This window comes from Crinia signifera, chromosome 4 (assembly GCF_055691185.1).
Source record: "Crinia signifera chromosome 4, ASM5569118v1, whole genome shotgun sequence".
In the NCBI taxonomy this organism is placed as follows: domain Eukaryota; kingdom Metazoa; phylum Chordata; class Amphibia; order Anura; family Myobatrachidae; genus Crinia; species Crinia signifera.
The window spans coordinates 165256350-165283789 of NC_139220.1; the positions used below are offsets into that span (position 1 = coordinate 165256350).

At 38.7% G+C, this 27440-nt stretch overlaps 1 protein-coding gene across 1 annotated transcript in view; it reads right to left on the minus strand.

The window, feature by feature from the left end:
* Nucleotides 1–2307: 2307 nt before the first annotated feature.
* The window catches only part of TBC1D22A (TBC1 domain family member 22A), a 548927-nt gene continuing 523794 nt past the window's right edge, over nt 2308–27440 (minus strand). Inside the window, exon 13 of the mRNA XM_083182915.1 lies at nt 2308–2853. Within this exon, the coding sequence (XP_083039041.1) occupies nt 2725–2853 (129 nt within the window). The 3' untranslated portion in view covers nt 2308–2724. The remainder of the gene's footprint in view (nt 2854–27440) is intronic.

Below are 27440 nucleotides of genomic sequence, written 5' to 3' on the forward strand. Positions count from 1 at the left end.
GACAGGGTCATTAGGCTGACATGGGGAAGGTCAACAGTTAAAAGGTCGACATGGGTTTATTTACTGTTTCTTGAGCCGATATGTGCCGACAGGCGTTATTTCATGCCCTACCAATCACTAGGGAATGGTGGTAGAATAAAACAGCGGGCCAAGCGCAGCGAGGCACTGTACACTAAACATGGCGAGTGCTGCAAGCAAAGGGACGCAGTGGTAAGTTTCGGTGTCCATGTTGACACTACATGTGCCGACAGCTGGTATTTCATGTCCTTCCATCCACTTGGGTGTTGTGGGAGAATAAAATAGTGTGCTGAGCATAGCAATGCACCGTGCCCGAAGCATGGAGAGTGTACGTGGTGCTACGTTTTAGTGTTACATTGACATTCGGGTGAAAAAAATGTGGACTTTTTCACTGTTGACCTATCACATGTCCACCTAATGACCCTGTTGACCTTATGACCCTGTTGGCCTTTCCCATGGCGACCTAATGCCCATATTGACCTAATGCCCCAGTCGACTTTTAGTCACGTCGACATGAAGCCATGTCGACCTAGTGGTGTCAACCTAATGCTTGTTGACTTACTTGTTGGTGACCTAATGATCCATACCCTTTGGAGATGATTTTGTTCTACAGTATACTGAAGCATTAGAAATGATGTCCATTTTAGTAGGACTACTACTACTTTAAAGGTAGCATAATACCTGCCATATTTTAAGCTTGCACATACTGTCTATGATTTTCATTATAATAATGCTTCTGTATGTACACACATATTTCAAGGAATATTACAAACACACTGTAATGCAAACTGTATCAATCACAGAAGTTAATTAAAATTGCTTTTACCTTTAAAAGAGTGGTTCAAACTTAATAATACTTTTGACAGCTGTTGTAAATCTGAGAATGGGAATGTGTGTTCAGTAGAGGGAGGCATATGATTAGTTTTGGGTACTCTCAAAATTGCTCCTCCACTGTTAATAGGTAAAGTACAACTTAAAATTAGAACATACTGTATTTTGCCCAGATGACAGCAGTAACAAACAAGTTCATAACTCTGAATGTATGTTGTTACCATTACTAGAAGACAACGCTAAATAAGAAAAAAGTTTATTGTTTTTACTATATTTAGCAAAATTGATATCAGTTTAACAACTACATTTGTAGTTAAAAAGGTAAAAATAACCAAGACACATTGATTTGTAAGATCACATTCAACACTTTATTTTGTTCAAGTAAAAAAAAACATTTTTTTTTAAATTAAAACTATAATGGGCAATATAATAACTAATTACTGTGAAATGGTTGAAGCAGAATGCTCAATATTACTAAGCAAACTCTATTCAATATTAAGCTGGTGAGTATTTTTTCACTTTTTATTGCCCACGTCTATTGACAGAAATTAAATTTAAATGTCATTTAGATAATGTTCATCTTTACTATGAACAATATTGACAACACTGCCATTTATTTAGTATATTCTTCATAAATATCTCCATCATAGATGAAGTAATGATGTCAGAATTAGTACAGTATTCGCAGTCATACACAGAACCATTGTAAACACATACTGCTTTTCCAAACAACAGGGTCCCAAAAAAATTTTTTTTTTTTAAATGTGCACATTAAAACAATAATTTTGTTGTTTTGGTGACATCAAACTAATCAAAAATGGAATTTACATTATACTGTATATGAATACAAAATTATTAATTTAAACCACAAATGTTTCCATGCTTACAAGCATAGTTTTAAAATATTCAATATTTAGTAGTACATACTGTAGTAAGGAAAACAAATTCTACGTTATAACATTTGTAAATTTATGAAGTGCATCCTCTGATATGTGCTGGTAATACCGTAAACATTTTGGGGAAAAATGAAGCTAGACCATTTTCAATATTAAATTAAATACATTACAAAATGAAAAGACTAGAAGAATTTAATTACTTTTAGAAGGGAGTTATTTTTAGACAAAATAATTAAGTTAGTAATATAAGGTGATCATCACATCTAGTTTTATTTTGAATTTATTTCATCATTGAAGGCCACACTAAGTAATAGGCAATTAGGTCGATTGAAAAATGCTGTAGCCTGCTGTTTAGTATAGTAAAGAGTTATAGGAATGTCTGTAACAGGTCCTGTTGTTTATATCTGCCATATATATCATTGCAATGTTATGAAATATATTAAATTGACTGGAAATGAAGCAAAGTGATGTGCTAAATGATTAGCTATAATCATCAGTGTTTCATTTCCAAATAAGTAGGAAAATACATGAATATAGTAGGTAAAGAAACTTCCAGGCAATGTTGTGGTTAATATATTAGAAGGATTTTAATGTTTACTGTACATTTCACATGTTACAAATGGCTATTTTCAGAAATACAAAGATTTGAAGCTCTGCAAGTCTAATTCAGATTTGACATAACTATCAAAACAATTCCCATCACATCTGCCATAAAGAACAGAATCACAAGGAGGATGATGTCGTTTTCTCTTAGTTCTACCCTGTAAATACATTTTAAAATAGGTTTCTTTGGTATATGGTATGTTCATGTTGGATGTCCTATATTAGATGTGACGCCTAAGCAAATATGATTCAATGTTAATTTATGTAAATTGTATGACTGATAAAAAAAGGACAAAAAATATTTATACTATTTATATATTCATATAAATCATTAACAAGGAGGGATATCTTCAAATGTTGCATGTGTCGAATTATGTCATTTCTTGTAGTGATTGGGAGCATCTGCAAAAGCAAACTCTAGTCTGTAGGCTTCAGCTAGGAGAAGGCTTACATCTTCATTACCCCAGTTCACAGTTGGCAGATTCTGCAAAAGGATCAATAAGCCCTGGAAAATATAAATAAAATATGTATTTATTATCTGTACATGCTGGAAACAGCTCTTTGAAAAATGGGCATATCTGGTAAACATGTAAATAAATGGTTGGTTTTGTATTCGTACCCGTCTTGTTCCTATTGTAAATTAGGTAAGCCTTGAATAGGTATTTAAAACATAAACTATGGGCAAACAACTATTCTAATTTAGAAGACTTACTTCAAGCTGTATAATGTAGTACACCAAGGCTGTCTAAAGACTAAAGCACATTTCAAGACATTTGCTGTTTTTGTGTTAAAAAAACACAAACTCAACAGAACAGTACAACAGAAATTAGCATATATAATTAAATGCCATGGGGGGGGGGATCTATCATAACCAATATCTTACATTAGAGAACTGAAGTGAGTAATTCTAAATCACATCAACTAACCAATCAACCAACCAACCAATTACCTAAATCTGATGTAAATGTAAATGAAAATTAATCTTATGTAAAAAAATAAGGATAATCCTGCTGATAAAAAGCAATAATTAGTCAAATTAAGAAACTAGAAATGTTCCTGAACATATTTCTGTTGTTTACCCCATGTCCAACTTGGCACATGCGGGTAGGATTGTTGAATCCCATGGAGCATAATCAGTGCTGTTACTGAGATAGTATTAATTACAGTATATAACTGCATTTTATGCCAACTTAAATGAATATCTGAATGTTCTTGATCAAATAGATTTACAGTAATATAGTTGGAAACATGACACTGACAGCTACCAGTTTCCAGACTCGGCTAGACCAGTCTGTGGGGGTATTATTACACTTAATTTAAACCCCCTCCATTATATCTATGTATATAACATTAGGCATAACTACCTAGAAACCAAGCTGAGCAGAGGAAAGACCATACATTTGTGAGAAAGAAAGAGGACTGTGCCCTTTTAGGCAGTAGGACTTATGGTAGCTGGGATTTCCCAAGAATTCCAGATTGACAATGTTCCAATCAGACACATTGTGATGTACTGTACTCATAATTCAGTGAATAACAAGTTTACAGTATATCATTGACTATATTTATGAGAGATTATTAACTTAACACCTTGCGTGGTATGCCCAGGAGTTCAGGCACCCGAGTCACCGTGAACATCCTCAAGCCTGCCGCCTGTGGTCACTGCTGTGACTATCGGCTGGGGCAGCGGCTGAGGAGCTCAGGTGAGGAGGGCTCCTACGATCTGTGGTGGGTTTTGCTGGGGCAAGACAAACCTGCCCTGGTAGGTTTGTCCTGCCTCATCAAAACCCACCACTCAAGGGGCTAATAGCTATTATGGCCACAGTCTGCCAACATAAAATAGCCCACTTATGACCATCCATCCAAAATAGAGCAACCTAACAATTTACCCTCATTCAAACATTATATGAATATACACACAAAATATATGGCGCATCATATGTAATCATACAGAATTTTGAAAATCAGTGCTACTTTCGAACAAGATGTTCTTTCATTTACTATATGAGATTATAAAATTAAAAATTAACCTGTCTTACTTTCCTCAAAGCAAAAATGTATTTTTAATTGAGGATTGGGCTAACCTTCAAAAATCCAGTTACAAATTACACACAAAGAATTTCTGTCTAAAAGTTAACTTTCATTTGTGACAGAAAAATGCATAGAAAAAAAAATCAAAAATAAATATATAAAACATGAATATGTGTTACCTAACAAGAGCAGTTACAACAACAACTAGCTGTAACTTGCTTCAGGCAGTTAGACTTGTAGTTTTATTTTTAACTGTAAGCATAATTAATGTATAGCAGTGGATGGATATGTCATTGTTTTCACATATTTCTTACATTTATTCTAGAGAATAACCTTTTTTTCCCTGCACATGAACTGAAATACATTGTGTGTTCCCCAGATCATGGTTGCCTGACTAGTGGCCTACAGTCAGGACCATCCACGTAAAAAATGTATTGATGCCCCCACCCCCTCCCAATCCTCTTACATCAGAATCCAGCCTGAGAGCATACATTTTGTAGCCTGTACATATGCAATGCAAATAAATAAATGCAAAAGTAAGTAAATGTAAAAAATAATTATGGTAATGCAGTAAAGCATTACAGAATAGCCTGTAATGTTGACATACATATGTCAACAGTTAAAATAAAACTGTTGGCATGTGCAGAATGTCATTCTACATGGACTGGAGGGGAAGGGTTATGGTTAGGGTTTAGTCATGTTGACACTTCATCGTTGTCAATATGATGAATGAAGACAAAATATATCACATGCTAGTATCACAGTATAGTGCTGCCTCATGTTACGAAACCCCACAGCATGATTTGTGTTTATATCATAACACCATTACATAATCAATGGACCCCTTTGTTACCCAATACCTGCTACCTTCAGCCAAGGCATGGAATGAATTAGATTTTTATCAATTTAAACATCATAACTATTATAGTAGTCAGTAGTGCTATGGAGTCCACAGTTGGATGGGGGCTCAACTATGAAATACCCATGTGTATAAGTGTTCTTTCCCCTTAGAGCAATATATGGGGACCCGTAATAAATAAAATGTTTTCTCTGGGGTACCCAAATCTTATTTATTCCTCTATATTATTGTGTTTACATTTATTATTTTCTACACATATTTAATTTATGAATATCTTGACAATATTGAATATATGTGTTTAAGTATTTCAAATAAGTGAAGTGAAACTTTGTTTAAATATTCACTCTGTGTTGACATTTATATAGAAGTGACAAGAAAGAATCAATGATGGCTTTAATTTAACTGTATAATGTTCCAACTCCAAACTAAATTCATCAATTCATATATTATTTGCTATTGTGGTTTAAATTTTCAGAATAATTTAGTACTACTATTGAATGATTTCTAAAATCTATGCTTACTTTGCTAAAACTAGATAAGAAATAACTTTTCTCTTTTTCAATCCATTTCACTTTATATTACTGTGACCTCTATAGTTCTAGGGTTGAATGCAATGCTCCAGCATTATGGTAACTTACTGACTAAGCTACACACTCAATTTCAAAATCTAATTTAGAGATCCAAGTTCAGTAGATAAAGGGTGAATGAAACTGTCCAGACCTCTGTCTTATAAAATGTTAAAGAGATGAAAATTCTATTTGTTTGACCTTTGCAGATAGTAAGGTAAGAGCCTGAAAATAAAATCTGCTAACTACATTTAGGTCTGCTTCTATGGTCACCTCAATTATAGACAGGACAAAAGACAAAGAAATCTCTTTGGCAGGACCTACTAACCTTTGTAAAGCAATAATCTGATTGATATGTTAGCCCAGACTGGACGTTGCTTATTGTGATTTCAGAAAAAAAGCACTAAAAAGACTTCTAAGTGCTTGGATCAATGATCCAATTGATACTGTTAACAGTTTTACTCTTTTCTTCACAACACATCTCCGATATCTTACAAACAATACACAGTATGCACTATCAAAATTACTAGCTACTGTATCTATTTAAGAAGGCCTCCTTCAAACAAGAAACCATTTATTCTATTTGATGCTATGCCTACTGATGGTTAAAATATTTAAATGTTTAACCATAACTACCTTAAAAATGCTGTTTCTGTAGGGGGCTGGTCATTGTTGCCTTTAGAAATAATAGGCCCTGGTATGAAGGGAGACATGGTCATGGTTAATAATTAGGTCAGAAGACCTTAAGATTTTACAGTCCAATCCATAGATATGTTGCTGGTGGATCCAATAATGGGGCTTGGCCACAGCGTGTTAACGAGCATCAGTACCTATTTGTACAGCCCAATGTATGGCTATACCCAGGTACCTGCTTCTCCCTTAAGTGATTCTGGGGCAGATGTATTAAGTCTGGAGAAGTGATAAAGTAGCCAGTGATAATACAGCAGCGAATCAGTTCCTGTGATTTTTCAACCCCAGTCTGTAACTTGACAGTTAGGAGCTGATTGCCTGCTGTATTATCACCTTCCACTTTATAATTTCACCAGGATAATACAGCTGTGACTGTTCAGACAGTACTTATATGTTAGTTGGGCACCCACTAAACTATTTGCTTAGTTTTCCGCGGCCCCGCATACTAACTATAGTGGGCTCCCATCTAACATATAAGTACAATTCAGACTTACTGTATATATTTCAAGCTTGCTTGATACATACAGATGGAGAAAAAAATCTGGATATTTCTTACCGAATCTCTCACTTTCTGAAACTCTCATCCTAATAAATTTAACCCCAAATCTCAAACACTGGCAATGAAGATGATGGTCTGGTGTGCTGTATGCTGAGTAGGAGACATTCACAGTTACAGTACTGTCACCAACAACCATATTTCCATAATAGCATGTTTTAGCTCCCAAACCCTCCCCTCTGCACCTACATTGTTGTGGGTTCTTACTAAAGAAAGTTTAGGGAGTTTCTATATTCTCTGCGTGCTTGTCTGGGTTTACTCCGGATGCTCCGGTTTCCTCCCACAACCCAAAAATATGCTGGTTGGTCAATGTGCTCCCAGTAAAATTTACCCTAGTTTGAATGTGTCTGCGTACATGTGGTAGAGAATATACTGGGGGCAGGGGCTGATGTGAATGGACAAATAATCTCTGTAAAACACTGCGAAATACAGTATGTGTGCAATATATACCCTTGATAACTGGTAATCGATATGACTCCAAACTGTGCCAGAACTACCTTAATGGAAAAGAAAAAGACAATAGGCTTTAAATAATGTACAGCAGGGTCTTCAAACTTGAACCCAATTGAGATGTTTGAGATTAACTGAGCAGGAGGAATAAAGCAACATAATGCTACCATACACTTATACAATCATTTTTGATGCTTTATCAAAGAGCGATGTCCATCAAATCCAATCGCATCCCATGGTGCAAAACTTGCTCTCTTTCATCACCCAATGTTGCCTACCATCTTGCGATGGCACATCGGGTACTGGAAGAGGGCAGGAAGATGGTGGTGGAGTAGCATAGCACTAGAAGTAGCGGTTAAAAACCACATGCGATCACTCCTGCAATTCGATAAATATTATGTGCAGCACATACTATCTATAGATTTGACGGCGTGCCCACGCATCGCCTCAAATGGTCCCTTAAAAATGCATACATGCATTCCATTTATCCACCAGATGTGGTCTAAATCGAATTATTGCATGCAATATCTCACAAGTGTATGGGCAGCCTTACTTACAACTCCAAACACATTTATGGGTTCCTTCGCAGATGTATTGGGAACATATTAAACAATAGTTAATTTACATTTTAGCAATAGTGCTACAAGTGTGTTTGGTGGTTATAATTTCAAAACCTGAATAATTCGATGATTTAAAACATTTGTTTAAGAAAATTATTCAAAAAAATGTTTGTTTTATCCCAAATTATTTTTTATATGCTTTATTTTATAATAAATTGAGGAATTACATTGAACAAACCGTAGTGTTAGAAAACTTTGCAAGGAAGTAATGGTATATGTAACAAAAGCTATAATGACAGTAATCCCACTGATATGATTGTACACATTAGATCATATGACCATGCATTCCCAATAACCACACATCTGAACTGCTTCCAACTGTCACCGAAACCTTATAATACATTATCACTCATACTGCTCACAAAAAAGCAGTAGAACTTACAATCTATATTCCCTACCCCAACTAGGAAGGAGCTCGTCGTCGCCCAGGGCGGGGCTTGGTGACGATGAGCTCCTTCCTAGCTGGGATCTCCCTGCCGCATCTGTTCCTGACAGACGCTTCGGTGCACCGTGTCCTCCGTGGAGTGTACGGTAAGAGTCCGCGCTGATCTGCAGTTGCCCCGGATGGTGGTAGGAGCTTGCCTGGCTTGTAATATTACATCATGTGGTAACCAGTCCACTGCTGGTATTTTATTGGTACGAGTCCTGATTGATTGTACCGGAGAATTTTAATGTTCTATTAAATCACTTTGGTTTTACACTATGGAGCGCTCCTCTTGTGTTTATATATATATAGTGTTCATTCTAGCACCCGCTATCTTTGAAAACTCATACAGTTCCTCTTCCCTGCCTGGGGTGTCGCTGTCTGCTGTAGTGCTTCTAGCACAGTGTGGTCTCTATATCAGCACTGATATGCAAACCAGACCTGTTCTAGAAACACCACAGCAGACAGCGACACCCCAGGCAGGGAAGAGGAACTACATGGGTATTCAAAGATAGCGGGTGCTAGAATGAACACTATTATATATATATTATATAGATATATATGTGTGTATATATAGACACATTGCTTACAAAAATAACACCAATCATATTTCAAGATATTTTTATAGTATGTATTCTGTTACAGGGGACTAAATGTTCATAGTACACATCTGTGTAGAATGATCATGGGCTGCATCGCACCTATGCATATTCTTCTAAAGCATCGACTAAAGTATAATAGCCAGGAATCAATACTCATGAGGCCTTCATCATAACTGTGTAAAAAAATAAAGAAGGAAAGGATAACACCAGGAGAAACACTGGAAAGTGATTGGAGGTCAAATTTAATTTCCGTACATAGGAACAATAAAAAAAAAAACAATTAAAAATTATTCTTAACTTACAATACTATCACGGCAAAAGATGTCAAAGTTCTATTTTACATATCAGGTGATCTTCTAGTAATTAGTATAGCCCAATATAACTTTTAATTAGGTGAACCTTTTTTTTATTTTTTTCGAGAACTACCATTGAACCAACAAAACAATGCATTTACTATACAGCATTAGGATTGAAAATGTCATCCCTGGAACACTTTATACTGTAGTACAAAACGACAAGGTATTGAAAAGTCATCATTCACACACTATAAACTGTAGATGAGCTGTAATTCCAGAAAACCATCTTTTGAAACTAGATGACTTGACTGCAGAGCTACTACATATCATACTGTGATAAAGGACCTTTTATCATTTTAGACTTACAGATGTATACATTTATGTAGTCTTATCACCTAGGAACCTGCATTCTATACAACCTTTATAACTGTAATGTAGGAAACTTTACTCTATAATACCTGTTATCGGATACAGATTTCATATATTTAACTGCTTGTAAACTAAAGTGCTTTTTGGACTAATGGGAAACAGTTGGATAAGGTCCTAATGTTTACAGTAACCAGTTACTGTAAACTGGTGTAAAAAGAGTGAAATCTCTTATGCCTAACATGCTTCACTAGGGAATTGTATTCTAGAAATGTAGAGAGTGAAATATTTTTTTCAGAATATCATTATTTAATGCCATACAGGGATCCAATTATTACCAAATTGATAAGTCACAGACATCTTCACTCAAGTATTTGTGGTTAATCTTTCTTTGTGATACAGCTGTTGAGAGTGCCTTAATTCCAATAGATGAGGAGAACACTGCATTTTAAAAGTGGAAACTTGCTGCAAAAGAGAGTGGAGCTTAGCAGACATGTAAAAAGGGGATGGCCTTCACTAAGTAGACCCAGGACAGCTTTAAAAGAGGCAGCATAGAAAAAGAGGTGGAGAGAAGATTAGATAAACCACATGAGAAGCTGGCAGCTAGGAGAGTCTGCTTCCCAGAGAAAATATTGGACAGAGCGCTCTGGGAAAGTGACAACTTGGAGCTAAGTAGAAATGGTCCATAAATTGCAAGGAAAGATAGTCTAGGAACAGAAAGTGGCCATGGAATCCATTTGGGAAGGACAGTCTACTAGATGACTGTGTTGGATAAGACCTGGGGGTCTGGTCATACAAACATAGAATTTGACAACAGATAAGAACCACTTGGCCCATCTATCCTGCCCTTTTTTATGCTTTAGGCAAACTCTAGAACCTTAGTCCTTTGAAGGATATTTTTATGCCTACAAACTGATTTAAACAAAACATTCTCTCCTGCCCTTATCTTGTCATAATTTTGTCAACCACAGTCCATGTCTACTTAACTGAGGCAGCTCTGGTTGTCCCTGAGACCCAATTCTAAGGGAATTATTCAGAGTTCGGAGCAAAGCAAAAAACAAACATATATAACTTTAAACCTGAGCAAACCATGTTGAACTGCAAGTGCAGGAGTGAAATCCAATGAAAAGTGCACAAAGAATACGGTGTGTGTTGTTGGTGTATTTGGTATAATTTAACGTTTTTATTGTATGAATTTTGTAAAAAAAAAATTATGTTTGGTGAGCTGTTGTGTTAGGGATGTTCTGTATTTATTCCTATAATACACAAATTGAATTTTAACAAAAAAGTATCTTACTGTACATGTAATTCTAAACTATGATGCGCTCTATAAAAAAAAGTTGGCTTGAAGCCATGCTCTTTTATATGGTTGTAGTTCTGTCGTCTAACATATAATACAAATGTTATCTGCACCGGCTGTGAGGTCATGGCTAGTAGCTGTTAAAATTTGCACAATGCTCGAGCAGCCTCCTGCAAACTAGAGTTTCACCAATAACAGCCACCTTTCCTCGGCAGGTTATGCCCACTAATTACTGGGATGCCACCTCAACTTATTCAGGGAAAAGGTGACCACTGTGCATAAAAAAAAAAGGCTCACAAGGAGAATACCTGTAAACACACACCGGAGTATGCTATAAAAAGTAACAAGTATAAATAGAGAGAAAACCCTCAACTGCATCAATGCAGAAGATGATACAATATACACAGAGGGAGGAACCCCTAACTGCAAAAATTCAGAGGATGGTGTAATAAAGGATAAGTTACCATAGCTGAAGGATGCAGAACCAGAGATACTGGTGAAACACAGGCGCAGCTTCCAGGGAGCCAGCAGAGGTGAGCAACACCAGGGGACAAAACGGTTGTCAGGAGATCCAGGAACCAAGGGACCACAGTTCTAACTGCACCACCCCATAGCAGAACTATAACTGGCATCTGCTAGAGCAGGCACTTGCCATTTGAACTAGCCCCCTCTCCCTGAGCGGCCCAGATGCCAGGTGATGTCAGACACCAAACCGACCCTGGATTCCCGGTTGCTCAGCACAGGACGGAAGTCCTCCACCATCACCAGATGACGGACCACAGACTTACGCCAAGCCACTGCATCTCAATCACAGGTCGCTCCCGGAGATGCCGCAGGGCGCGTGACAATAAACTTAGTGTACCATACATTTACAATTACTTTGCACTTGGAATTAATAAGCTTTGCCCTAAAATAAGCTATAAACCAAAACATTTGAAAATACTGTAGAAACAAACTCTCCTGGAACTTTCAGGAGTCTCATAAATTTGCAGGGAGGCCTCGGGTGCCCTGGAAGAATAAAGTATTTGGTCGTCCTAGTAAAGTTGGCAGGACAGTGAGCATAATACTGTGAATCTCTGTAGCGCTGGCAAGGGGCAAGATCAACATTTCAGAATTCTCAAATAACTGAAACATACTGACACCATGACCCATGATTACCAACATTTTGATACAAAGGGGCAGAGCCTAATTATGTGAAACACCAGGCAATGCATGTATTTTATATCTTCTCTCCTGTTCTTGTAGAAAAATTATAACAAATTTAAAAAATATGCAAAATAGAAGATTTGAAGACTAAGGACACTGCATCACATATAAACAACATACCAGAAGCATGGAAAATACTGTTTTCATTATGTTTTTGTATACAATAAAAATTCAGACTCAACCAAGCAGTGACACTTGTATGTGATGAAACTATGAGGTTAAGTCCTAACAATAATGATAATAATAAATTGTTTATTTGTGGAACACTGTGCTGCACTAAATAAATCTATGGTCAAAAGTATAAGACAAAACAGAGTTTCAGTGGAATAAGGACAACAATATTGTAGATTCCTGATCAACCCATCCTAGATAAGTCTTGAATGTCTGTTACATAAAATATGGGTCTAGACTTCTATGCAGCCAAATGAGGCTCAAGCCTTAATTGAGGAAGTTAACTTGATGGTAGAGGAGCATAGAACACTTCACTATACCTAAGAAATCTATAACACAATTGTTTGTTTAGTTATATATATGATTTTAATTCTGAGACAAAGAACAGCATCATGAGGCTTTATACCAATTTTTAAACCTATACAGAGTTTTGCAATCTGTTATGTTTGGGGCTTCCTTGATCATGTTCAGAACCAAGGTGAGTAACTAACATAGGTGCAGGAAGTGCAGCTGTTATGTGGTCCACAGTTGTAAAAGCCCCACCATATGTGTCAAAGTAATATGTGCTATATACATTTTTCACCATTGGGTGGTAGTTAGGGGCCCTTACAAACTTTTGCTATGAGGCCTACAAATATCTAGTTATGCCACTGTTCATAACAGCAGAGTGGGTGCCTTTCCACAGTGCACACAGTGCATAAGCATTGTCAGTTCTACCCAGGGCCGGGGACAGGGGTTGCTGCGGGCACAGCTGTCCTGGACCAGGCCTCTCTGATAGAGAGTTAAGGGCCCGGGCAACCAATTCTGCCCACCGCAGCCCCCTGCCTCCCATCCTCCATCTGCAATCCGTGCCAGAAGCCACACACTTCGGAGGCTCCAGTCCAGCAGAATCTCACACCCCCACCCACCGCCTGTGTACATCTCAGCTCCTGAGCACAGAAGCTGGACGTCACCACCCTCTGGCTGGGAGCCGCCACCCGGCACCTGGAGCTGCCAACCTCCTGCAGAAGCAGCTGACATTAGCGCTCCGTGCAGTCCACCAGCAGCGGCTCTGGTGATACCCGGGCAGCCATCTCCCTGCGGCCACGTCGCACACAGTAAGTGTGTATATATATATATATATATATATATATATGGTCTGTGTGTATGTGTCTGGATGTATGCCGTGTGTCTGTGTCTATATGAATGTATGCTGTGTGTGTTTTGTGTAAGCGGTGTATGTATGTATGTAGTGTGTGCATCTATTCTGCGTGTATGTGTTTGTTTGTATGTATGTGTGTGTGAGAGAGAGATAATGTGTGTGTGTATGTGGGTGGGGGCAGTGCAGGTGGCAGCAGTAGGTACTCTTTACCTAGAACGGCGCCAGCGATTGAAATCGCGGTCGTCGTGGGTAAAAATCGCGGTCATCGCGGGTAAATCGGGATGGCCGCGATTACCGCGATTTTCCCATAGGGAACAATGTTAAAAAGCCTGATTGACCGCGATTTTACAGTTAAATGCCTCAATGGACCCGATTTGGGCATAGAAATCAATGTAAAATGGGCCACACAGCCCAAATAGGGCCAATTAACCGTTAAATGTCCCCCCCAATTTTTAACGCCACCCCACGATCCACGCCAACCCGAAGCGTGGCGAGCGCAGCGAGCCCGCGAGGGGCGGCGGTACGCGTCCTCCGACCTTTTCATGCCCTACTATCCACGTCGGCGTGGTGTGAGAATATAATAGTGTGGCGAGCGTAGCGAGCCACCGAGCCCGAAGCGTGGCGAGCGCAGCGAGCCCCGCGAGGGGACGCGGATACCTTCACAGGTAGACGCGTCCCCTCGCGGGCTTCACAGGTGTCCGCGTCGCCACGGACACCTGTGAAGCCCGCGAGGGGACGCGCATAACTGTGAAGGTATCCGCGTCCCCTCGCGGGGCACGCTGCGCTCGCCACGCTTCGGGCTCGGTGGCTCGCTGCGCTCGCCACACTATTATATTCTCACACCACGCCGACGTGGATAGTAGGGCATGAAAAGGTCGGAGGACGCGTACCGCCGCCCTTCGCGGGCTCGCTGCGCTCGCCACGCTTCGGGTTGGCGTGGATCGTGGGGTGGCGTTAAAAATTTGGGGGGACATTTAAGGGTTAATGGGCTCTGTGGCCCATTTAACATTGATTCCTATGGCCAAATCGGGTGGATTGAGGCATTTAACAGTAAAATCGGGTCCATCGCGCCTTTTAACATTGATTCCTATGGGAAATCGTGAGCATCGCGTCGCGGGCATCGCGGGTACATTTATGGCCGGCCGCGACGCGACCGACACGATTTTCATGTTTAACATTGGTTTCAATGGGAAATCGCGGGCATCGCGTCGGTCGCGTCGCGGCCATACATAAATGTACCCGCGATCAGCAAGACGGGCGCCGTTCTAGGTAAAGAGTACCCAGCAGTATTTACTGTGTAAAAGGTACTGTCAAAACATCTTATTTTTGTGTTGCACTTGTGAAAGGTATATAAACATTTCATGGAAATTATAACGAATTGTTCTTCAGCAAAAATCCATTACATTATCATTAAAAGGCAAAGCTATGACTAAATAATTGACTAAAATGTTAATCAAGATCCACTGGCTAAATCTTAACTATGACGAAAAAATTTTTTTTTACTAAAATGTGACATTTACTTTAGTCAAATTTTAAGAAAGTGACTAAGACTAAAACTTATTTGCAAAAGGTGGGTATTGTGACAAATTGTTGCGCTCCAAACAGTGCAGCCTAAATGAAAGTGCTAGGGTATTCTCAGTAAACAATAATTAAATAGTCAGAAGTGCAAAAAAAACCTTTTGGCGTTCTGTGTTCTTCCATACAAATAATTTATAAAAAGAAAAATATATAGACACTTTAACAATTTAATCACACAAATTGAAAGGCAAGGATGATATCCTACCAAGCAGTGGTGGTGAGTGTCAAGGGATGGTGAAGATAATAGGGAGCCAATGACTATTCTGTATTTTTGACACTCACAGGCATCGTAGTAAGATATCAACAAATAATATTCTTCAACATATAACAAAATGAAAATAGGTCCTACCAAGCAGAGAAGGTGTCAGGAGGCATGGTACATAAAATAGGGGGTCTGCAGTCTCTCCCTATTTCCGACACTCACAAGCTTAAGTGGCAGTAGATTAGTCAGTGAGTCAGGTATTAATAGCAGCATGCAGTGTAGAACACCGCATTTCGGGTCTATGTGCCCTTTGTCAAGGATCTTGGAAGAGACTGCAGGCTCCATATTTTATGTACCATCCTTCCTGGCATTCACCTCTGCTGCTTGTTTGGACCTCTTTTCATTTTGTTACATGCACATAATAAAACAAAAAAAATGTATAATGTTATTAAGTAAATGATGATATCCTAAATGTTGAAGATCCACATCTGATTTTAAAATTTCAAGCATATTCTATACCATCAATAAGGTATTATTTTCTTCTGTAATGTTCTGTGACTCCTGAAATGTATGGGTACATTATCAGCCTGTCAAATATTATTTTCATTATCTTTTGTACAGAACACAATAATTACATGCTGTCTGTTGATTTACGTTGTTTTATGTTAGTACCGACATTTAATTAGTAATAACACAACCTCAAACTCTTATAACAACTACATGATAAAGCCCAACCAGTGAATTAGTCTTTCATAGGTCATCCTTACTTCAAAAGCCATAAGCTCAATGCAAATGAAATACCAACTTGCAATTTATTATGAAGTTATATTCAACAAATACTTTATACATACTCTTTTTTTTATAAATAAACAATCTCATAATAGCATTTTAATTTACATCACAATCTTCTTAAAATTATAGGAAAAGATTAGCACAAGCATATAAGTTAGCAATATATGAACTGGATCACATGCAATAAAAGGTTCACAATCAGTAGCGTCACCTACTCTTTTGACAACTGTTGCAGAGCCACTAAACACTGGTGTGGATTAGCAAGATGGGTAGTGGCTTCATGTGAGGGGGGGCATGGCCAAGTGTCCCAACCCCTGTTTACATAACAGATGTGAGCTGCCCACTGAGACTACCTTGTCTGCAATGCTGGCTTATATACATAATGTTACAGTGCAGTACCCTTCTTCTGTCAATGAGCAGGAGACGGCACTTTGGTGTTAGTACTCGGTGTGGTGCTAATTGTATTACTAAGCAAATTACATTTTCTGCATATATTTTTACATTTATTTAATCAATAATTTTGTAAACAATAGAGGTAAAGAACATTTGAGTTGTATGTTCAGTAATACAGATTGTAAAATGTTAATTGACAGATTTTTCCAAAGATAAGTCCTGATTTATAATATAGCTTTATTTTCATTGCACTCATGGAAACTTAAAAAGTGTAAGGGAATATGTCATAGATGTAAACATAGATATTTCACCAGTCAATCTCATATGAAAGAAAAAAAAATCTATGAAATGTCTGTAAATAAATTAGCACATGAAAAGTGTTTTTAGATTATTTGCATATTTCACAGAACAAGAAAAAGGTGAACAATTTGCAAGTTTCCAGCAAGTGAAAACATTGGATTGTCTACGTTTAAAGTCCCTTACGTAAATTGTCTTTAATATACTAAATCACACCTACTAGACAACATTGTCTTAAACCTACATTAGAGTCTGTGATCAATGTGTCTTAGTATGGTAAGTGTAACAGTCAGTGCTTCCCACAAAATGACATTTGGAAAGCAGGATCACATTAATTGTGGTACTGTGACATACATATAGTAGAAAACTCAAGCATAAATGTAAATCATGCCAAGCATTAGAGAGAACTTTGAATAATCAAGACTGAAAATAATCAAAATGAAAGGATAACTTAAATCTGACCTGTCCTGCTTTGTGTTTGTTTCAAGTTCTGCAAAACCTCTGCATAAACTTGTAAATGTATAAATGTATATGGGCAACAGAGATAAGGGCTTATAGGAGGAGAATATTTCAACAGTACAGTATATTGGGATTGCACATGTATAAAGAGGACAGTAAAACAATAGAAAATAAACGAATGTACTGAGAGAGTGTGTGTGTGTGTGTGTGTATAATTATATTTATTTAGGATAGCAGTACCTTTATAGAACCTCACTGTTAATAGAGGAACAGAAATAGAGATATAGATAAAAAGAAAAGAAGTGTGCTCCATATAAATTAAACAATAGCCAATATTTTGTGAATGACTTCAAAAAATATATAATTTATTCAAAAACAATCAATAAAATAATTTTCATTGGATTCTTCATATAAATATTTTCAACATTGATTATAATATCTGACTGTTCAAGATCATAACCCTAGGCGTTTCGTCCGTTAGGGCTTCCTCAGGGGCAGTATGATTCCATTAGGCTTGTATAGATAATCCTTCAATGTTGAAAGTACTGTAGTAACTGTAGTGAGATGGATATTATATCTTTATTAAACCACCTAATTCACAAGTTATACAAAGGAAAAGATCCTAACAATTTTCAGATCATAGATAGATGTCACTTCAAGTAGCACGGAAAATATGGAATGTTCACTAATCCAAATCCACTGTGTATCACCAGTCTCTGAGCTTGTGTAAGTTGTTACTTACATTTAGGTCTAGACCAGGTGAGGACTGCTTCTACCTCACTAGGCTAAGGTTTAACCTGTCCTCTGCCCATACTGTACCCCAAATACTGAGCTTCCATCACACCAATGACACATTTCTCAGGGAAGGCAGTAAACTAGTGTGCTCATAGAGACTTTAAAACTGCATCTACCTTTGGTAGGTGTGACTCCCAGTCAGAGCTTAAAATAAAAATGTTGTCTAAATATAAAGCCGTATATTTCATTTTGGTGCCTCAGCAATTTATTCATAGCTGTCTGGGAGGTTGCTGGGTACCATGGGAGCACTTTATTCTAGAAAAAGCCCTCTAGGGTAGACAAGGCTGTTTAAGCCTTAGAAGCTTCTGTTAACGGAATCTGCCAATAAACTTTTGTCAAATCAACTATAGTGCAATACTGACTATTTGCTAAATGTTCTACCATCATAAACCCGGGGCATAGGGTAAGACTCAAAACGAGACACTTGATTTAGTTTATGGAAGTCAATGCAGAACCTTAATGCACCTGTAAAATTAGGTACTAAGACAATTGGATTATTTCACTCACTGGTGGATTCCTCTATAACCCCTAGGTGTAACATCTCTTCCACCTCCTTTTTTACCACTGCTTGCTTGCTAGCGCTTCACCAAGTTCACCACTTCCTGCTTCTGTCCAGGAATAAGTTTGACTTCAATCGCTACCTGGCATTCTGGAACCTTTTTAGCTACCAAAGAGGGCTGACTGGCACTTTCCTTCCAAGGTTTTAACAAGTTTCCAGGTAGATTTGTACCTCCCTCCTTGTACCCTCCTGCTGGAGCTTGTAATTGACCAGGCCCACCACCTCTATGATCTCATAAGGGCCCTGCCATTGTTCACACAATCTTGCTTTCTGTAGTGGGTACCAGCACTAACACTTTGTTCAGGAGTGACACAATCTGCCTTACTCAGAAATATAACTGGGCTACAAACTGAACGACGTTAGGGTCCTGGCACAGTTGTTCCTTACATTCTTCTTTGAAGAGATCCAGAATCCCTCTGGGCTCTGTCCCATAGGAGAGAGCTCAAATAGGCTAATCCCTGTAGAGGATTGGGGTACCTCTCTGACCAAAAGCATCAAGTAAGGTAGGAGCATATCCCAATCTAATTTTTCTTGTGACACTGCCCTCTTTAACATTTGCTTAAGGGTTTGATTAAACTACCAGGCCATCTGTTTTTCGGGTGGTACACTGAGATGGTAATCCTCTACTTTTAAATCCTTCATGAGTTTAGATATAAAAGGTGTACCTTGATTTGGTAAGACCTCTTTTGGTATTCATAAGCGGTTATACATGGTTAGTAGCTCTCTGACAATGGTGCCAGATTTCATATTACGCTGGGGTATAGCCTCTGGGTACCTGGTGGCATAATCAACTACCACCAATATGTATTGGCGTCCTCAAGCAGACTTTTCCACTGGCCCTATCAGATCCATACCAATCCACTCAAAAGGCACGGAGATGATAGGGAGGGGTACCAGCAGAGCCCTAAACTCTGGCCGTGGAGCTGTCTTCAGGCTCGCTGGGCATTCCTGACAATAGCTCTTAACGGAGGCACAGATGGCCACCCCAGAAATGCCTATGTGCAGTTTCTAATACCAACCACTCCAGTTTTTGAGGAACTAAGAACTCATCCACGCTTTTCCCTAAAAAAGTAGCAACACGATATAGCAAAAAAAAATTCAGTACAAAATATGGCACACTGTCTGATCTGATGGTAAAGCATCAATTACCTTACCATTAACCACTTTTACAGATTCAAAGGTGTGTACCAAATTGTGGTTATTGCCTTAATGTCTCCAAATGCTGCAGTGATATCTTCTCACCAGCTGGGTTCCATTGGGCCACAGACTAAGTCTCCTGGGGTGATTCAGGATGGCAGCAGCTCTTGAGGATGCCAAACTTTGGTAGTTTCTGGGCCCCTGAGTTGCCTCAGTGGTTTGTTGGTGTCATGCCAGGTAACCAACCCCTGCAGCAATGGAAAGTCACAGCCCAGGATCAACAGATAAGGTGGTCTGGAGGTCACCACCGCTACCACCTTTAATGGCTGGCCTTGAACAGTCAGGAGTAAGTAGACAAGTGGGCACTCCTCCATATCACCATTGAAGCCTGACAGGAAGCTGGACCTTGTCAGCTCCTGGAGAAACCACATTGGCAGCAACAATGGTGAGCTCACTGTCGATATACACCAGTACCCACTCCTGGCCTTCTAACTGTACCAGTACACAGAATAGGTAGGACTCTGCTTGGGATACCCTCATAGTCACCATGCTGACCAAAGGCCAAGCCATTTTTCTCAGACTGCAATCCATCGGCTCTCCTTGTTTTAGGTAGTCCTGCCACACATGACCATGACAATGGCCGCAATCAAAGCACACCAAGGGAGATGGAGCCTTTGGTTTAACCACTGGGACCTGAGTTCTAGACTTTGGTATTGGCAGGTACCCTTGACCTTGCTTTAGTAATTTTTCCCAGCATCAGGTGCCACTGAATCACCACCACTGCCAACTCCTCAAATGTCTGGGGGTCAGCCTGAAGGGCCCACTGCGGTACCGAGTGGTATAACACCTGAAAAGCCTGGTCCAGTCCGACTATCTCCACAATCCTCACTGCAGTGTTTTTATCTGGCTGCAACAAGGCCCTTGCCAGCTGGGCTAGTTTGGCCAGCTGAATCCTGGGAGGCTCAGAGCCCTCCAGCCACCAGTCCTGGGCTTTGAGGGGCCCTGTCACTCCAATCCTGTCAAGTATAGCCTTTTTAAGGCCAGGATAGGAGCATGCCTCAGCCACAGTCATATCTACAGTACAAACGCTCATTGTGCCTCCCTGTTACACAGGGAGCCAGCCTGTAAGACCATTCCTCTGCAGACCATCCTAACCCTTTGGCCATGCACTCAAACTTGCAAAGGAATGCCTCTATATAATCAGCTGGTGTGAGCTTCAGTAGCCTTTCCTGCTCTGGCTCACTTTATCTCATCATGCAACTTTGAATTTGTTCCTGTTGACCGGCAGCCATCTTCTGCTGCCCATCATATATCATCTGGACCTGGGCTTGCTGGCCTTGTATCTGAGTTGCCTGACCAGCAGCCATGTCAGATAACTTTTTAGTATTTCCTTCATATTGCCCTGCTCCTCCCCTTTAAGGGCAAACCCAGGAAGCTTAATATAATGTGCCAGGCTTTTCAAAAAGACCAAGCTGACACCTACCTCCTTTGCTGGTTATCTAACACACAACAGCAAACAGTCTGTGAATAATGCATAACTACAGAAGGAAAAAAAGGGAGAGAGAAAGACTATGCAGAGGAGTAAGACAACACACACTTTTAAAGAATTAGCATCAGAATGGTGCTACAGTCTAAAGAGGCCAGCACACCACAATTAAAATTTTAAAGTGTATTGAAAACTAAGCTTATTAGGGGAATGGAGACTTTAAGCTACGAGGAGAGATTAAGCAAGCTGGGACTATTTACACTAGAGAAGAGACGTGTAAGGGGGGACATGCTCAACATGTACAAATATATCAGGGGCCAATATAAGGACCTGTCAAGCACCCTTTTTTCTGCTAGACAGGAATGTAGGACGAGAGGGCACGAGTTTAGATTAGAAGAAAAAAAAATTTGTTCATCTAGAAGAAAACATTTCTTTACAGTCAGAACAGTCAAACTGTGGAACTCTCTTCCTGAAGAAGTGGTGTCGGCAGACACTATAAATATGTTTAAAATAAGGTTGGATAAACATTTATTGGTTAAAAACATCCACGGGTATGAATAAGTAACAATCTGTCTTTAAAATATCAGAACACACTATACAACAAGGGATTAGCTACTATAAACATAGGTTGAACTAGATGGACGCAAGTCTTTATTCAGCCTCACCTACTATGTAACTATGTAACTATGAAAACACTTACACAGTCACAGTAATTCATGATTACATCAGTTGCTGCAATTTATAGCCATGGCACTTATCCTCAGCCCGGCACATATATCCAGTGAATGGCCCAATGGTCCTTTTGGTGGGTCTAACCACCTTCATCAAGCACACAAAGTAAATGCCACATGATTGAGCACCAGTATTTTCTTTTATAAGCTGGTCTGTGTGTTATCTACTTGAGGATAACTACTATACTGTAAAATTCTGCAACTGATATAATAATGGACTAATATGTGCACTATTTGTGCATTGTTTATGTTGTCACATTATTGTATGAAGAAAGATGCCAGTTCATGCATATACAGTATCTTGCAAATGTACAGTATTCAAGCATTTATATAACAAAAAAAAAATCAGCAGAATTGTCTGTATTACAAACGAAAGGCTGATTGTTTCATTCAGTATTTTTATTTTGACCCAGTGGGCTCTTACAGTAAACTGCCAATGGTACTACTTGCATCAGTAGTTAAGTTCACACAGATAAAATATATTTCCCTAACAATTCGCCTCTACCAATAAATCATTAAAAAAGTTCAGTTTTATGTATAAAAGACATTAGGATTGAATCTGGTGGAAACTTATGAAAAGGTAGACCAAACCCAAAGATCAGTTTATAGACATGAAAAAGAAGGGTAGAAGCTACAAAATAATATCTAAGTGCTTGTACTGTATATGCCAATGAGCACTGTTAGATCAATTGTGAGTAAAGGGATACAGAATCATAACACCTAGGCAGTGTTTAGACAGGACTACTCTAAAATCTCAGCATCGGACTAAGGAGACATACAAGGGAAGCCAAGGAATAGCCAACTACATTTTTACTTCACTTTTGGCTGAGACTGGAGTTAAGGTTCACCAATTACCCATATGAAGAAAGGATTTGGCCTGTATGGAAGAGGATCATTACTGTGGAAATATGAGGCTGGATTGAAAAGCTGTTTTAATTGTGAACACATTTAAACACTTTTTTATACATGATAACTCATTTTATCTTCTATGTAATGCACAATTCATAGTAGTCCCCAATTCTTTCCACGCATGTGCGCCAACGCTTAACGAGTCATCTTTCACCTCTTTGTCAGAGTGGAAGTATTGACCCTTAAGGTGCTTTCAGCTTTGGTAAAATGTGAAAATCGCAGGGCGCTAGGTTGGGGCTGTACAATGGGTGTGGCAGAACCTCCTTGAACTGCAGGTGCTGCAACCCTCTTCCCAAAGAGCACCTTAAGGGTCAACACTTCAACTGATGACGAAACGAAAGCTGCCGTTCGGTCCTGGTGTCAAATGTAGGACAACTACTTTAAAAGTTTCTTTATTCGAGTAAACTGATGTCATATTATTTGCATGCTTTTATAGCTTTCTTCATGCTCCAAGGCAGGGACAGTTTTAGGGGGGTATTCAATCTGGGCCACTATTTACGATGGGGAAAATAGCGGTGAACACCTATTCAATGCTGTCTTTTCCAACAGCATTAAAGAGGCAGATTGACAGAATGGGCCTGACTTTAAAAGCAGTCTGGCCCATTTTGTCGATTTCGGCCGTGAATTGTCGCGATCGCGGCTGAATATTGACAATCCATGGCCGTTTACGCAGACACGCCCCCCTTTTCGCCAATCTCGAAGTGGGACATTGAATCGCTCCTGGCGATCTGCGGTCGAACAAAATGAAAACAGGCTAGGGTCACAGCTGTCTGGCCAGATTCGACAGTCGTGACCAGGGATTGAATACCCCCCTTAGTATCTTATTAACGAAAACTTATGTAACCTTGTATTTGAAATAATGCAAATTTAACATGATGTATTGCATACATGCAGTGCAAAGGAAGACAGTGTAAATCACCATTTACTGATATTGCATTTTGCACTCAGTTTATGTTGCCAAAATACAGCTGTGTGTGAGGAGAGCAGTCCCCATGTCTTTACAGGAAATCTCAACCTGTGCAACATATAAGTCTTAATTCAATAAAATAAATCACATAAAAAAAAAAACATTTACGAATACTCTCAGGGCTTACGGCCAAATTCTCTAAAATCTGTCCTTTGACAGCCTACCATCAAAAACCTATTCATTACTAAAACATCCTTCTCACTTGATTGCCATCATGACCCATTATATTGCTAAACGTGAAGACACAAACTAATTTGTGCAGATGTGATTGGAAAGTGTATTAGACCAATTAACCTGAATCTCCCTTGTTTGCAGGCACAACTTAACGGCAATTGTTTTATCGCTTCTCTATGCAGTTATGAGAGTGGATAATGAATAATTGTGAGTAAATGAGACTCTCATCAATGCCATTAGAGCGCTTTATGTTTTTGAATACAAATTTATATACATAAGGGACTGTTCTGACATATGATGGTAGTTAGGTATTGATTAGAAACAATATTATATCTTCCTTGCATTAAAAAGATTGCTTTAATAAAGATGAATTTTCTTTTATACTGCTACTGTAAATCCTGAAAAACCGTTTGCATATTACAAAACACTGCTTTATACTTCGGATTCTAAAGTAATGGGTGACAATAAATTCATCCTTACAGTCAATGCTATGTAACTAATAAAGAATATGCAACTAATAAATAATTCTATATTGTGGTAACTTAAAATGTTTTGTCACTTCTATTTACACTCAGTGTTATTGTAGTGGCCCTTAGGGGTTATTTTAACTCTTTGAGCGCCAACATCTCTGTGAGAGATGCGAAAAATATCTGCTAAAAATGCCAGCGTCACCCACATTTATTATATCCATTAAAATAAAAAATGTTGATATAAAAAAAGATTATATTTCCTATATAAGGTACACATTACAGGTCATTATGATAAATAACAATGTTTGCGTGGCAATTTTCACAACTATTTTGGCAAATTCACTTGACTCAAAGGGTTAATATATAGGAGTCATGAACAGTTGCTTTACCAAAAACAGGGCTTCTCCCGATGTAACAAGGCTCACATTGTCCTGATGGATTATGGGACTCTTCAGCTACTATACCTCTGGTGATAACTTCTGCTAGTAAATCACATAATTTAGCGCCACCTATTCTCCTGCACTATTGCCTTTTCTGGATGGTGGCAGCAGTAGTTATACACAAGAAATAGGCTTTGTGAGTAAAATATAGCATTTATATTAAAATCAGCCTGTTTTTAACAAATTTTTTTCCACATTTTTTTTGTTGTTAACCCCTTCCCGACATTTGACGTACATTTACGTCATGGTCGGGATGTACTTCCCGACACATGACGTAAATGTACGTCATGACTTCAAAGTGTCACCGCGTCTAGAGACGCGGTGACAGAGGGACGATGTCTGCTGTCCCTGACAGCAGACATCTTCCCTTATTGCCCAGGGGGGGCAGCGATGCCCCCCGCCATGGGCGATCGCTGCGATTGGCTGTTCAAACGTGAACAGCCAAAAGCAGCGTTTACTGTGTGATGTGTAAAATTTAGACTCTGCTGCCCCCTAGTGTCCAAAAAAATAAAAGAAAGTTGAAATAATGATGTAATAATAAAGTTTAGATATGGTCTATGTTAGTTATTAACTATTTTGAGTGGTATGATTATTTGTCTCACAAGCAGAAAATTTTACATTTTGCAAATAGCAAAATGTTCAATTTTTCTACGACATTTTGGTATTTTTCACAAAAAAAAAAAACTGTATCGACCAAAATTTACCACTCATTTAAAGTACAATGTGTCACGAGAAAACAATCTCAAAATCACTGGGATAAGTAAAAGCAAAAAAAAGTTATCCCCACTTAAGTGATACATGTCAGATTTGAAAAAAAGGGCTCTGTCAGGAAGGCAAAAACATGCTGCGTCGGTAAGGGGTTAAATCTGCCACAGAAAGCATGAGACTTGGCATGCGCAAAAGTGAATCATTCTGACCAGCTATGCAATAAGTATATTTTTACCACAGGAGTCGGATCCAAGGAGGGGCGACAGGGGCAGTCATCCTGGGGCATCACACATTAGGGGCCTCCACACTCCCCCTGAATCGCAGCTGGTACTGAAAATCGCAGCACAGCATGATTCAGCCGTGTCTTTGATTTCCCCACTACACAGTCGGTGCCACCATCGCCCACCAGCACTGTTGCTTCTGAAGTCACTGTCAGCCTCTCACAGGATTTCACAGTCACCGCCGCTGGGATTTCTGTGAAGTCCAGAAGCTAAGAGGTCTCAGATCCTTCCTCAATGTGCAACTGGCTGGCAGTGGGCTTATGATGCCGGACATATCAATATTGTGAATTATTTATAAATATCACTATATACTATTTTCCATTAGTTAACTAACTTTATTAAACTACTAATATTTTGTAAGATACATTTCTTAAGCTTATGTCCATTTTTATGTAAATGTCCTTTAATTTTAACAAATGTATTAAGAGTCCCATTTTCATTCCTAAGGAATTGAACAGAATCAAAATGCTGATTGACAAATAATACATTATTTTTATAACCGTCATTATATACATTTTATTGATAGGGGCCCCACAGAGCGAAATATTGCCCTAATAGTATCATGGGAAAACTGTGATAAAAGGTTTATCACTGCAATCACATATCCATTCTACTGCTGAACAATGATAAATATAACCCTTAAGTGTTAAAGTTAGGGATGACTGGACAGTATAACATTTAAACATCAGATAACAGCAATAGTGACAATTACAAAGTGCACACATGAACACACTGAAGTACTGCCTCAGCTTCTTCATGAATAAGCACACTACTACAGGGCATTTTCAATTAATTGTTTTACATTTGTTTGCAATAAGCAACTGTGGTGGACATGAAGTTTTTCCTATTTAAGTAGCCTTGAGAATTTTAGCCATGGAAATTTCTATAATACAGGTTGAGTATCCCTTATCACAATTATTCTGAAAACCAAAGTCTCTAAAATGTACTTTTCTCTTTAATTTATTTTGTAAAAAAACCTATTGGGTACATCTGTAACTGGAACTACTGGGGAAATTGTAACTGGCACTAAATATGTGCAAGGACATGATGCTTGGCATTCAAATTCAGTGCCTGAGATAGTATACAAACTTTGTTTCATGTTTCAAAACCTTGTTTTATGCACAAATAAAATATATGTGTGTGTATTTAATGTGTTTGATGTGCTTATACAACATAAATGCAAGATACCTCATTGAAGTATAAAAATATTCCGAAATACAGAATAATCCATTATCCAAAATGCTTCTGGTCTCGAACATTTTGGATAAGGGATACTCAACCTGTACTGACATTACTGTATTTGTGATTATGGTTGTCATCCAGCATTGTTCCGTTGATGTCTGTGGCTTTAATTCCCATGTTTCTATTGTAAAGCAAATAATATTTTGACATCCTGTTAGTAAATGCAAGATTTCAGATAATTATTTTACATTTGCAGG